Genomic DNA, 13,670 nt, shown 5'->3' on the forward strand with positions numbered 1-13,670 from the left:
TTTCTAGTGTCTCTATCTCTCTCTGGAAGAGGTTGCACATGAACTCTGCAGCCGCACTGAGGCACTCCAACACAAACAATACCAATACAAAGACGAGGAAGAAGAAGAATAAAGTGGAAGTTACGTGTGGTTACAGGTGTAGAGGCCAAAAAACAATAAAAAAAAATTAAGATTAATCGTTAGTCGTTAGTATTAATCGGTGGCCGCTTAACGGTCGGTTAACGGTGAACGGTTATCGGTTGGCCATCCCTAGTGGGGACGCGTTGTGAGCTTGTCGATCGGCTGTTTTCCAAGAGGCAAGGTATATGTGTGAAAGCGCTGCGTTTGGCCTTCTTTTCATAGACCTTGCTGCTTGTTTCGCGCGCGAAACCTGGCAACGACACATGCGCAGGTTGATCGGGCACAGACGACCCAAGACACCAAGACCGACAGAGGTTACTCAAATTATATGTAGGATTGTAATATATTGTGCACACTTATTCTGTCTCAAAAGCTGATAGTTCATTTCTCTCCTTGCATGCCTCAATGCAGTGCATGGACTACTATAAATTACTGTGACAAAGATTATGTTTAAAATAATGTATTGTATTTATTTATAGACTGAATATAGGAGAGGACACTTTACGCTTTAAGCCGTACTCATTCAATTCTGAACCGATTCTTAAAAATGTTAATTCTCTATTAGCTGTGAAGGGTCTTCTTTCATGTCTATCAGTCATGATTTATTTCGCTATCAAACAATATCAAGCAAAATCACAAAATCGTCTGAGTTTTTTTTTTTTTCTTCGTCCCAGAAGTGGGGGGGATATCACCCAAACTCTCAAAACCCCAGACATTTGAAGGATTTTATAAAACCCCCCTGACAGCCCCCCAAAAGAGGATATGTCCGGGTAAAAGAGGACGTATGGCCACCCTGCATGAATGATGTAATTCAGAGTCAGACATACTCTGTAATATACGGTGGCTGTTATAAGCAGCAGTGCCGTGCGGGACTGCTGCGGGGGGTGGGGGGTCTGGGGACTGTACAAGCAAAAAGAGGGACGGGTCAGGATTTAATTCATAAATGTAAGTTTGCTCATCCTGGCGCTTCGTTCACCATTTCAGGAATAAATGGCTTTGCACAAAATGTTAACAATGTGGCCATCCACATTGATGAATTGTCTATTCTTATATTCTGTATTATTCTATACCTGCATATTATTCTATGCATGTATATTCAGCCGTTCATCCACGGCTCTGGTCCAGCTGTTTGAGACGTCATAAGTGATCGCGGAATTTTCCGTCGCTTTGAAATTACGCTAAGTGCAGTCCGATCCTTTGACGGCAACCACTCGACCACTCCGTCCTGGCAAATAATCCTCGGCTCCTCGCAGGGGCGGGGCTTAGGCGCGAGTGGAGGAAGCGAGGAGAGTGAGCGAGTGACCGAGCTTTGGGGAATGGAATTTGGCTTATATCTATGGTTGAGGCCCCTAGTCTTTGAACCTGCTTCCTGTTGGGACCTGACTCCAAGCTGAATAATGGTAGCACAGCTGCTGCTGCCCTGCCCCCTGCAGGTTGAGGCCGCTATAATGCCCAAGCCCCAGAATAATCTATACATTGTTAATCAATAAAACGTCTGATTGCGTTCAGATTAAGCTTTTTACGCTTGCAATGTTTAGCGGCCGTAGAAGAAAGAATCAGTGCATTCGTTCTTCAACTTGAGCAGATTAATTAAGTGTCTCCAATGATGGAGATCACCCCTGTCTGTGTGTGTCTGTGTGTGTCTGTGTGTGTCTGTGTGTGTGTGTGTGTGTGTGTGTGTGTGTGTGTGTGTGTGTGTGTGTGTGTGTGTGTGTGTGTGTGTGTGTGTGTGAGATACTTAAATAACGACATAAACAACACAATACACATACTTTCTGCTGCCCAAGAGCATCTTGGGGGAAACAAAAGAGCAAGCTTCAGTGGAGAGGTGGGCAGGTGATGTTAATCCTGTATTTGAGCTGACTAATGATAAAGTTCTCCCTCTCACAAACATCCAGCCAATAGACTGGATCTTTCCAGACTCAAAGCTGATGAATTGCATTATCTGGAAAGGTGTTAGACGCTGTCCACAGGAAATACTGTAGCACAAGAGGCTGACCACCCATGTAACATAGCCCTGCTTTGTGCGTGTGTGTGTGTGCACACACACGTGTGTATTTGTTTGTATATATAGTATATACACAATAGGTGCTTATGTGAGAATGCTGTAGTGTAGAATGCAGTGTTGTTTATTGTCTCCGCCAGGCCGAAAGGCATGGCGAGAGAGTATGTTTTACCCCCTGTCCGTCCGTCCATGTGTCCGTCCGTCCATCTGTCTGTGAGCAGCTAATCTCCGGCACCGTTGGCCCGGTCGCTGCGAAACTGTGTACACACACTCCCTGGATGCCAATTCAGAAGCTCTACCAAATTTTTCACATGGGCCTGTTATAGCCCCACCAGGAGGCTGATTTGTGCAAAACCCATTTTTGGATATTACTCCAACAGATTGTATCCAAACATCACGCAAATCGGTACACAGTATCTCTATAGTCATGTGACCAAGACGGATCTGTCCGATATTTTATATTCCATCCTGAAGGTTGGCTTCCAAAGTTTGCAGGATTGGTAAGTTTTGAACAAAATGTCTCAAATCATGAACGCAGCGTGCAATTTCCGTGCAAATTTGCACACACATTCCCACTAGGCTGAGGAAGAAATGCCACCCTTTTCACATTGGCCTATTATAGCGCCACCAGGAGGCCACAATAACCTACCTGACCTGGCGGAGACCTGTGCTCCGAGGAGCACTTTTTCTAGTTAAGTCTTAAATTCACACAATAATGGGTAACAGCGCCCCCCGGCACCTGACTGCCCCGGTTAATATGTCTAATTGGTTGGCGTTGGCCCTGTGACCCCGATGGCATGACATCTTGGCTCCCCTATATTGCAGGGAGCCACAACGGAGGGATCCCTGCATTCTTTCCCATGGAGTGCAGCAGGGTGCAGTCCAGGGAAGGAATTTCATAGAAGCCATGAAGGTCATGGAGCCCCGCACAACAAATCTCCGCACCATGGGGGATCGGGCCTTCTGCTCAGCTGCTCCTCGACTGTGGAATGCCCTCCCGGACCATCTGAGAGCACCACAGTCGATTGACACTTTTAAAAAGGGCCTAAAAACCTTCCTTTTTAACAAGGCATTTGCATAGTTAGAGATGTAGTTGTTTTATCTTTTTAAACTTCTACTGTGCCTGCTGACTTGATCTGAAGTTTATTCATTTCACTGTTTTACTATTATTGTTGTTTTCTCTTTCTTTTTATGTTTTTAATCCTGTAGCACTTTGAGATTTGCTTCAAATATAAAGTGCGTTACAAATACATTTTATTATTATTATTATTATTATTATTATGGCTGCCGTGGCCCCTCAGTTTGGCCTTCTGGCCATCAAAAAATGATATGACCTGAGGCCAAAGTGGCCATGGTGCCCTAACCACACTGCCCCCAGCTGATTGTACCATTATCTCCTCTGCCTCTGAGATTCTGAATTCACCTTCCCTGGCATTTGTCCTTTGTGCCCTCATACCCCTTTTCCACCAAGCCATTTTGAAGGCCAGAACCAGTGCCTAATCTCAAACAAATTATAATAACAGAGGCAATAACAGATCAAGCACCACCACACACTCAGGATGCCCCGCCGCCCTTTTTTATGTAACTTAATGACATTATAAAAGTCATCAAGGTGACAACGCATGTTTAATGCATGTATGCATGTCTCCATCTAATGCATGTATGCATGTTTATTGTTTGACTGGTCTCATTTATTTAGCTTTTTGTGAGTTTGTTTGTCTGACCGGGTTTTGTATTTATTTATTTATTTAATTTTGTATGTCTACATGTGTGTATGTGTATTATTATTAGTTCCTTTTTCCTTTCCCTTTTTTGTCTTGGTTTTCCCTGTGTATGGCCTCTTGTGTGCTTTGGTGATCTCACCTGTATCATAAATAATTGATAAAAAATAAAAAAAATAAAAAATCAAGGTGACAACGAGGTGAAATAAAGGTTAATAATAATGATGATGATGATGTCACCAATTCCTTACCGTGCACAGGTCCTTGTACTGCATCTTTTGAAACTTGGTATCAGCGTTTCCGGCACATAGCTCCACGTAGCCCAGCACCACTTGAAACACAGTGTTGTGGATTGCTTGGGTAAAATGCATGTGGAGCTGGTCCATGGCCGTCTGCAAAACAGAGACAAACATGCTATCAGTGGTGTAAAGTAACTAAGTACATTTTACTCAAGTACTGTACTTTGAGGTACTTTTACTTTACTGGAGTACTTTACTGGAGTATTTCCAATGTTACTTTTACTTCTACTCCACTACATCTCAGAGGCGAATATTGTACTTTTACTCCACTACAATTATTTGAAAACTTTAGTTACTTTGCAGATATAAATTATTACATTATAGAACATACATTAACCACTTTAGCCCTATTTTATACCTCGGCTATTTGAAAATAGCCGATCTACAAGCTCACGACGCGTCGCATCGCGACACGTTGTGAGCTTGTAGATCTGCTATTTTCAAACATTTTAGTACTTTTACTTTTGGTACTTTAAGTACATTTTGATACCAATACTTTTGTACTTTTACTCAAGTAAATTTTGAATTCCGGATTGTACTTGTAACAGAGTACTTCTACATTGCAGTATTGATACTTTTACTTAAGTAAAACATTTGAGTACTTTTTCCACCACTGCATGCTATTAAAGCCGCATAGTGCAATAGTTTCAATCATCTAAAAATGTTCCGACACTGTGAGCTGTTTATACCAATGTGAAGGGGCAGGCTCAACACATATTCAAAACAATGTAATACTAATAAATAACAAAAACAATAATAATTATTATTATTATCATCATCATTATCATTAATAAAGCTATTCACTGTAGCTAACCAAGAGCTTCTCTGATCTTTATGTTGTTGCCCAGGGCAACTCTTACAAACAGGAAGTTCACAAAGGGAAGAACACTCAGGCCAGCTGTGTTATTGTTTATCATCCCTTTCATCATACAAAGCCCAGACAAACGAGGACACTGGAGTCATTGGGTACGCGGGTGCCTCACAGGTAATCGACGTGGCAGCTTAATTACATTTTCCTCCCATGAGGCTTGCGTTCATACTACCAGACCACCCAATCCTCTGCAACCCTACTAGCGTCAAAGATAGAACAGAAAAAAGATCAACCTTGAGAGTATTCATGTAATCACTATATATTACAAGCATTATAACTTAAATATGTTGTATGTAATAAACCTTTCGCTAAGCTCCGCCCCCATAGGTTAGACAAACAGCCCAGCCAGAACACAAGTCACATACGCTACTAAGAGAGGAAAAACTTGTTGCAGTTTTATTAAACATAACCTACTAGAAGTGGCAAAATGCTCACATATCAATATGCTACCAAGTCCTGTCCGTTCACTGCAGAGAAGCATAAGAATGCCGTCAAGAATAAAGCCAAGTTACGTGATCCGGCAGCAAGTAGGCCTAAGTCATTACAATTTCATGGTCTACAGCTGGGTTACCTAACATGGGGTTCGGTGGGGATCCGTGACGGCATGTTTCACAAAGATTATCTAAATGTGATTTCATTTTGTGCCCCTCTCTCTCAAGCTAATCTACTGCTGTTATGGCTCAATAGCAGTGGTGCAAAGTAATTAAGTACATTTACTCAAGTACTGTACTTAAGTACAATTTTGAGGTACTTTTACTTTTCTGGAGTATTTGTCTATACTTTTACTTCTACTCACCTACATCTCAGAGGCAAATACTGTACTTTTACTCCACTACAATTATTTGAAAACTTTATTTACTAGTTACTTTCCAGATATAAATTATTAGATTATAAAACATGCATTAACCACTTTAGCCCTATAGCCCTACAACGCGTCGCATCACGACGCGTTGTGAGCTTGTAGGTCTGCTATTTTCAAACATTTTAGTACTTTTACTTTTGGTACTTTAAGTCCATTTTGATACCAATACTTTTGTACTTTAACGCAAGTACATTTTGAATTCCGGACTTTTACTTGTAACAGAGTACTTCTGCATTGCAGTATTGATACTTTTACTTAAGTAAAAACACTTTTTCCACCACTGCTCAATAGAGAGAGGAGGTGATACTGTATGTGAAGGAAGCGATGACAACGGTGGTGGGGGGTTTGCCAACGTCACACTGGGTGCGGACGGACAGCCTGCGTGCGGACGGATAGCCTCTCAGCCCAGCACTGACCTGCGTCTTGCCCAGGAGTGTGTAGGCCATCTGGACCTTGGTGTAGTGGGTGATGTCAAAGTGCTTGCAGGTCTTTGACAGCGCTACATCCAGCTGCTCCTGTAGCCGAGAAGAGAGAGAGGAGAAGAGAGAGAGGACAGGAGGGAAAGGAGAAGAAAGAGGGAGAGGAGGGATTATCAACATTAAGACGGGGGATTTAGGAGATGAATGATGAATGGATGTGAAACAGGAACACACGGCCAAGAGCAGGCAACGGGGGTCCCTTGTGTGTGTGTGTGTGTGTGTGTGTGTGTGTGTGTGTGTGTGTGTGTGTGTGTGTGTGTGTGTGTGTGTGTGTGTGTGTGTGTGTGTGTGTGTGTGTGTGTGTGCGCGTGCGCATTTACATTATTGAGAATGTCTATTTGGCAGAAAGAGTGAACAAGAATGCATGAGGAGAATGACAGCGGTGTGTGCACTCTCAAGGTCACAGAAGTAGTCATTAAATCAAAGGAAGAAGAACAGGCAGTCGTGGGAAACAGTCGTGTTGCCACTGCCTATCTCGCCTTATAAGCCAGTGTTTTGTGCTAATTGTTTATCTTGTTAGAGAAGCTGAATGGCGCAAAAAAATGTATAATAAAAAAATGACAATCTCAATATGAAAAAAAAGTGTTATGCTTGGCTGTGATGGAAACGTTTAGTTTGACAATAAAGAAATTGCATGATGAATAGTGATGAAAACACACTTGTTATCTAAACATTTGACAGCCCATCTTATTATAATATTTTAGCATTCTGAGTCTGACACAACAATGCTCCATGTCGCATTTGTTCTGCTGTGATAACGGAAGAATAAGAGGTGATGCACCTGTTTCAGGTGTGAAGGCATGGGACGGTGTGTGTGTGTGTGTGTGTGTGTGTGTGTGTGTGTGTGTGTGTGTGTGTGTGTGTGTGTGTGTGTGTGTGTGTGTGTGTGTGTGTTTAATGGTTAAATAGGTGCCAACTGTGAGAAGCTGAAAGCTGGGAGAAGCTATGCAAGGCTGCCCGCCACTGAATTACATTCCACTGTTTGCCCTGTGAAGCATGTCCAGGCTGGGGAGCATGTCTTCACTGGGGATGGTGCGTGTGCGTGTGCGTGTGCGTGTGTGCGTGCGTGCGTGCGTGCATGCGTGCGTGTGTGTGTGTGTGCGTGCGTGCCTGCGTGTACAGATGAGGCCACTGTCAGGCAATCATAACCTGGATACGTGAGCAATTCATGTACAGTTTGTAAACCCACATGTTCTATACGGAATTTAATTTAACTTCAAAAAGTTTTCAGAAAAATATTTTTTTTATTCAAAAAATGAATGTTGCTACATTATATATTTTGCAACAACTGATGTGACACAGATGCTGTCCCGGCTTGAAAGGTATAATAACGTATAGGTGTAACAGGTCTAAATAAACCATGTACCCATCAAGTTCATCAGCCCATTATATCCTCTGGCCAAGCGGGAATGCCCTCTTGAATGAGTGGTAGATGTCTGGGTTTGAATTCCAGATGTCAGTTGCAACTGCCTCGCTCTGTGTTGGAGAGTATACAGTATGAAGCTTATATGTGGTGTTTATTCCATTGATATCAAAACAGAACAGAGACTTTGCGCTTTTTCTTTTTTTTCTCCAATTAGAAGACTGTGTTGTGTATCTCTTTCGAGTACAATCCATGTAGGAAAAGTATTGCCACAATCCATGCATACTATGCTTATATGTGTGATTTGTTATGTGTGATATTTGTTCCAGTTTTTGAAGATGTCACAATGTATCCTTTTTTGACAAGCGGACACAGATACTTCATTAACCCCTATCAAAAAATAGCAGATCTACAAGCTTGCAGATCTGCTATTTTTGAAAATTTGTGAAAATGTGTGCAAATCTTTTAATATATATATTCTTTTAAAGCGAACATTTTAAACTCAAATCTTTGCTTCTGGGGGTCCCTCGAACAAAATATTTTGAGATGGGGGCCGGCGGCCAAATAGATATCATTTTGGGGGGGTCCTTCACATGAAAAAGTTTGAGCACCACTGATATAGAAACGTATGTTTTTCAGAACACTGTTGGGAATTAAAAGACATTTGTAGAATCGGCTTCAGGTCGGGTTAAACAATATATTTTTCTATGCAAGGAAGCTCTCTGCGTTTATTCACAATCTATGCAGCAAATGGATCTTCAGGTGTTTTTATTTTATAATTATCTATCGCAGATTTGTCAGGGTTTTTATTGCAGTCGTTACTATACCATCTTTTTAACCCATTAAGACCTGGAACGCATCTGTGTCACTTTAGATTTCTTTGGCTATTCAAAAATAGCAGATATACAGCTATGAGCTTGTAGATCTGCTATTTTTGAAAAATCGTGAAAATGATTTTTTATATTTTTTTCTGAAAAACTATTAGGATTTAGAATTGTTTTAGAAGCGGCCTCAGGTCTTAATGGGTTAAACTGCAATATCTGAGACCTTCCGAATTCATAAGATCATCTGGTCTCTAGTGTGCGCATGGCCCTTGGTGTTTTTTTGTGTACAAACAAAACTGCGGGTAATGAATCCACTCAGGCGCAGCAGCTACAGCGGCACAGAGGAAATTACTTTGCATGCCATTCATCACACAGCGCTATCAAAACACCAGCTCCAGACCAAACTGATGATATTAATAGTGTTTGCCATAGAGACGCTGTAATGACTTTCTGTATTATGTCAATATTTGAGCTCTCACAGAGAGCAAAAGAAAGTCAAACAGCCAAAATGCCCAAATAAAGCACAATGTGTCTCCTTCAAATGAGGACTCGTGGCAAATTATAGCCATGGTATAGAGAGAAGAAACGCATTAAACACTGGCAATGCTGAGGGTTTTCCTCACTAATGATCTAGTTCTCAAATAATGACACACAAATGAGAGAAAAGACAGAGAAGCACATACCTCAATTTGCTCCAGAGTGTCTTGTAGTTTGGAATTCAATTCACTGCAGGGGAGAAAATAAAGGACATTGTGACACATTGTTCGCCAAGAACATAAACCCAACTGATGCTTTGCCAGACAGTGTTAACTAGAGCCTGACCCAAAACAAATATAGCAGCCTTTATTTGACTTTTTGATTAAACCCGTATCGGGCATTATTGCAGCCCATATGTCCTGATTGTCAACCACTTTCAACCTGGGGTCTTTTGGGCGTGTCATTATACTGTAGGTGAATTTTCAAAAATTAGGAAAAAAGTAAACAAAATTTCAAAAGAAATGTCAAAATAGCGGATCTAGAAGTCGTTAAATAAAATAATTTCAGTTCATGTGTGTATTTTATATTTACTTGTTTGCTGGTTCAATGTATAATTAAGGTTTTCATTATCTCGTTGCTGTCGGGCAGAAACCAGCCAACTATTTTTTTCCGCTTTTACATTTTTTTTCCATAAATCAGTGCTATTGAACACCCTTTACGTCTGTGTGTTGATTAAACAAATATTGAACCAATGAAAAGTATTACGACAAAAACAGCTAACTCCAACATTGGATCCTCAAACTTTCTTCTAAACCAGCTAACTCCACCAAAGGGGGGTGGAGTTAGCTGGTTTTGCTGACTCCAGGCTCCACCCCCTTTTGACCTCATTCAAACCTCATTGTGAGCTTGGAGGTCCATTCAGCTGTTCTTATCAATGATGAACAAAACCTCCTAGCTCCACTTTTTGTTTTGTTTTTGTCATTTCCTGAAAAATGTACATTTTGGAGTTAGCTGGTTTCTGCCCGACAGCAGGGATATAATATGTTTCATATATATACTTGGATCCATCCTATTTCTGATTCTGATTCTATCAAAACATTATTTGTTTGCTTACAACTTAAATGTTCTCAAATAGAAACTCAACCCAAAAATGTGGCATCGGGCAGGCTCTAGTGTGGACAATGTTCCCCAGCACGTTACGTGCTCGATGACCTCTCGACCTCTGTTATGGGTGATTTATACTTGGTTGTGTGCTATAGCGCCGTGCACTGAAAATAGCCGAACTACAAGCGAGCTATTTTCGGTGGGCGACATGATGCCCAACCAAGTATAAATGAGGCATTAGTGACCCCAAAGACCCACAAGAAGACATTATTGCCCGAGCAGTTGCAGCCAGTGTGGACAGTGTGGCTAACGTGTTATTTCCCCCACGCAGTACAAGATGAACACACCATCAATGCTGCTCTTCTGAAGACCAACCAATAGTGCTATTTCAAATCAATAGTTTAAAAGGCCAGGTGTATGGTTTACCCACTCAATGGTTTTGAGCTTTTTCTTTTCGTGGTATGCAAGGTTCAAGGTTTCAGGTTTGTTTATTGTGGAGTAAAACTATATTGCTCTGATTCCTCAGAAATTGTAGCAGCATTAATAATAATAATAATCATCATAATAATAAACATATCAAAGGAAAAAAGGACTCAAGAAAGACAACAGTTCGACTATTGGTGTAGCACTTGAGGTGCTTAGGTTAATAGACATCTATTATAACACCTGTGCAAAAGCTGTACAGTGACCTGTGCCAGTGTCCTTGGCATTCTCTGTGTCCAGTGTGTTTGTGTCTCTGCGTGAGAGAGAGAGAGAGAGAGAGGACAACTTCTCTCTCTGGGTTGAAGGGTGCATGCCTGGGTGGGTGAACTTGGAACCGAGCTGAGCGAGGAATATTGGGCCGAGGTACTGTCTAGGATTAACTCCTCCTGTGCCTGCGCTCGTATGTGCCTTATTCAGCTGAAAGTGGTTCATAGGATCCATTACACTAGGGCCAAGCTCAGCAGATTATTTCCAGAAACAAATGACTCCTGTCTCAGGTGCCTCCAGTCCCCTACAGATCACACACACACACTTTTTATTCCTGCCCTAAGCTTGCCTCTTTTTGGAAATCTTTTTTTGACACACTCAGTGCGGTTCTAGGATTCTCTGTGACTCCGTCCCCTAATAGCCATCTTCGGTGTGTCTCCTGTAGCGGGCAGATTTAACAGATTCCAGGCCGACTTGGTTGCTTTTGCTTCCCTCATAGCCAGACGCCGTATATTGCTCCACTGGAGGAGCCCTAACTCTCCCAGTGCGTCATCATGGATAACAGACTTGTCTGCGTTTCTCCATTTGGAGAAAATCAAACACACAGTTAGAGGTTCGTCTGGGAACTTTTACAGAACCTGGGACCCATTTATTCATTATATTAATTCCTTGACCACGGTTTAATTAGGGATTGGCAACCCCCCCCCAATAGGGTTTGTCTTGGCGTATAGTCGTTGTTTTTTGTCTCTCCTATGTTATGTTTCTTTCTGTGTCTCTGTTCTGTTTGTGGACATGTACGTCTTGTATTTTAAAATGAAAAAAGCTAATAAAATATGTTTTTTTAAAAGAAGAGAGAGAGAGAGAGAGAGAGAGAGAGAGAGATGAGAGAGAGAGAGAGAGAGAGAGAGAGAGAGAGAGAGAGAGAGAGAGAGACACAAGAAGTGATAAACCCAAAAACAAAATGGCATTAACCACTTTCACCCTGAACGGGTCACACAGCTCACGATATGTGAGCTTGGAGATAGTCTATTTTGGCTCTTCGTCGTACCACAAATGATACAGGGCTTAAGTGCTTAATGTGTGTGCATGAGTGTGCCAACATACATAAGAGAAAAGAGTTCCGATTTCCCAAAAAACACATTTTGGGACATTTTAAGACAACACCATGTTCTGGGAGATGCTCCAGTTGTTCTCATGAAGGTCAGAGCAAAGCGCTTCCAGCTTCCACAGCTTGATAACAGTCACCGTCATGTTCTCTCCTTCCGAGGTGCACTTATTTCATTCCCCTGAGACTCCCTCCTGCACGCCGCGCAAATTAGCAATTACACGATGTACGTGACGCCATTTCTCCTTCTCTCTCGCTGCTTCCATTGGGGTTTCTTTCAGGTCACCCACCCTTTGATGCTGTGCGTTGTGAGACCACCCATTGCCCAAGGGACAGAGTGTCCTCAACTAAATCACTAATTAAGAACCGTACGTACCGTTATGGGAAGAGAGAGGAGGGAATAGGTAACTAGTGTGTGAGTGTGAGTGTGTGCGTGTGCGTGTGTGTGTGTGTGTGTGCGCATGCGCGCGCGTGCGCACATGCGTGTATGCGTGAGAGAGAGCGACGGTGAAGAAATGAATGAAAGCAGACAATAGGAACCAGAAAAAGATTAGCAAGAAAGTAAGAACCGAGTGTGTGTGTGTGTGTGTGTGTGTGTGTGTGTGTGTGTGTGTGTGTGTGTGTGTGTGTGTGTGTGTGTGTGTGTGTGTGTGTGTGCGCGCGCGTGCGTGTCAGAGGTGAGCGATTAGAGAGAGAAGAGAGGTGACAGAGAGAGGAAGCGGAGAGAGGAATAAAATGGGGATACGCAAAACCAAAAAGGATTACGAAACAGAGTTCCGTACGCACATACATGTGATCAAAGCACACGTATGCGTAACACGCCTGCCCACCACCACCACCACCACCCACTGCACGATCGCATAAATAAACAGGAAGCGGGAGAACGAACGCAATTATCAACCCATGATCCTCTTCCTCGCAGTCGTCAGTCGTGAGGAAGCAAGCGACTACATGGAGAATACGGCAGGAACACCCCCCCCCCCCCCTCCGCGCCCCCCATTTTCAATTATGATGCCTGGGCGCCAGGCAGGCAGGCAGCCACGACGAGTGCTTTGGGGAACTGGGGGCTCCGTCATAACGGCACGCTGACCCCCACTAACAGGCAAAGTCACGGACACCTATGTTTAAGAGGAGGAGGACCCCCACAGGGATATATGGCTGTGTTTTCATTCCTGATGAACTGAGACATTTAGTGAGATGACAGCCAAGGAGAGAGAGAGTTCACATCTAAGAGAGAGAGAGAGAGAGAGAGGCAGGGAGGGTGGGTGGCAGGTGGGGGGTTGGGGGGGGGGGGGGGGACAGGCAGGGAGTGTTGTTAACCCATTCAATCCCGGGAACGCGTCTGTGTCATTTTTAAGATTTCTTTGGGCTATTCAAAAATAGCAGATCTACAAGCTCATAGCGCGGCACAGAGTGCCGCGCTATGAGCTTGTAGATCTGCTATTTATTTTTTTTATCGTGAAAATTAGTGCAAATATTTGAATATATATATATTTTTAAAGCGAACATTTTTAACTCCAATATTTGCTTCTGGGGGTCCCTGGAACAACATATTTTGAGATGGGGGTCAAAATACATATCATTTTGGGGGTCCTTGACATGAAAAAGTTTGAGAACCACTGATTATAGAAACATAACATTTTTCAGATAACTGTTAGGATTTAGAAGACTAGGATTTGTAGATGCGTTCCCAGATTTAATGGGTTAAGGGATGGTATGGCAGGGAGAGAGAGAGAGAGAGAGAGAGAGA

General features: G+C 42.6%; 1 protein-coding gene across 2 annotated transcripts in view; it reads right to left on the bottom strand.

Moving 5' to 3' along the window:
* Positions 1-13,670, bottom strand: part of vps50 (VPS50 subunit of EARP/GARPII complex) — a 192,843-nt gene that overhangs the window by 128,081 nt on the left and 51,092 nt on the right. For both annotated transcript variants that reach the window (XM_080442184.1, XM_080442183.1), the window contains exons 10-12: positions 9,228-9,270; positions 6,295-6,393; positions 4,098-4,238 (exon numbers count right to left, since the gene is read on the bottom strand). In XM_080442184.1, coding sequence (XP_080298310.1) covers positions 4,098-4,238; positions 6,295-6,393; positions 9,228-9,270 — 283 coding nt within the window. The remainder of the gene's footprint in view (positions 1-4,097; positions 4,239-6,294; positions 6,394-9,227; positions 9,271-13,670) is intronic.

This window comes from Gymnoscopelus braueri (assembly GCF_963280865.1).
Source record: "Gymnoscopelus braueri genome assembly, chromosome: 11".
In the NCBI taxonomy this organism is placed as follows: domain Eukaryota; kingdom Metazoa; phylum Chordata; class Actinopteri; order Myctophiformes; family Myctophidae; genus Gymnoscopelus; species Gymnoscopelus braueri.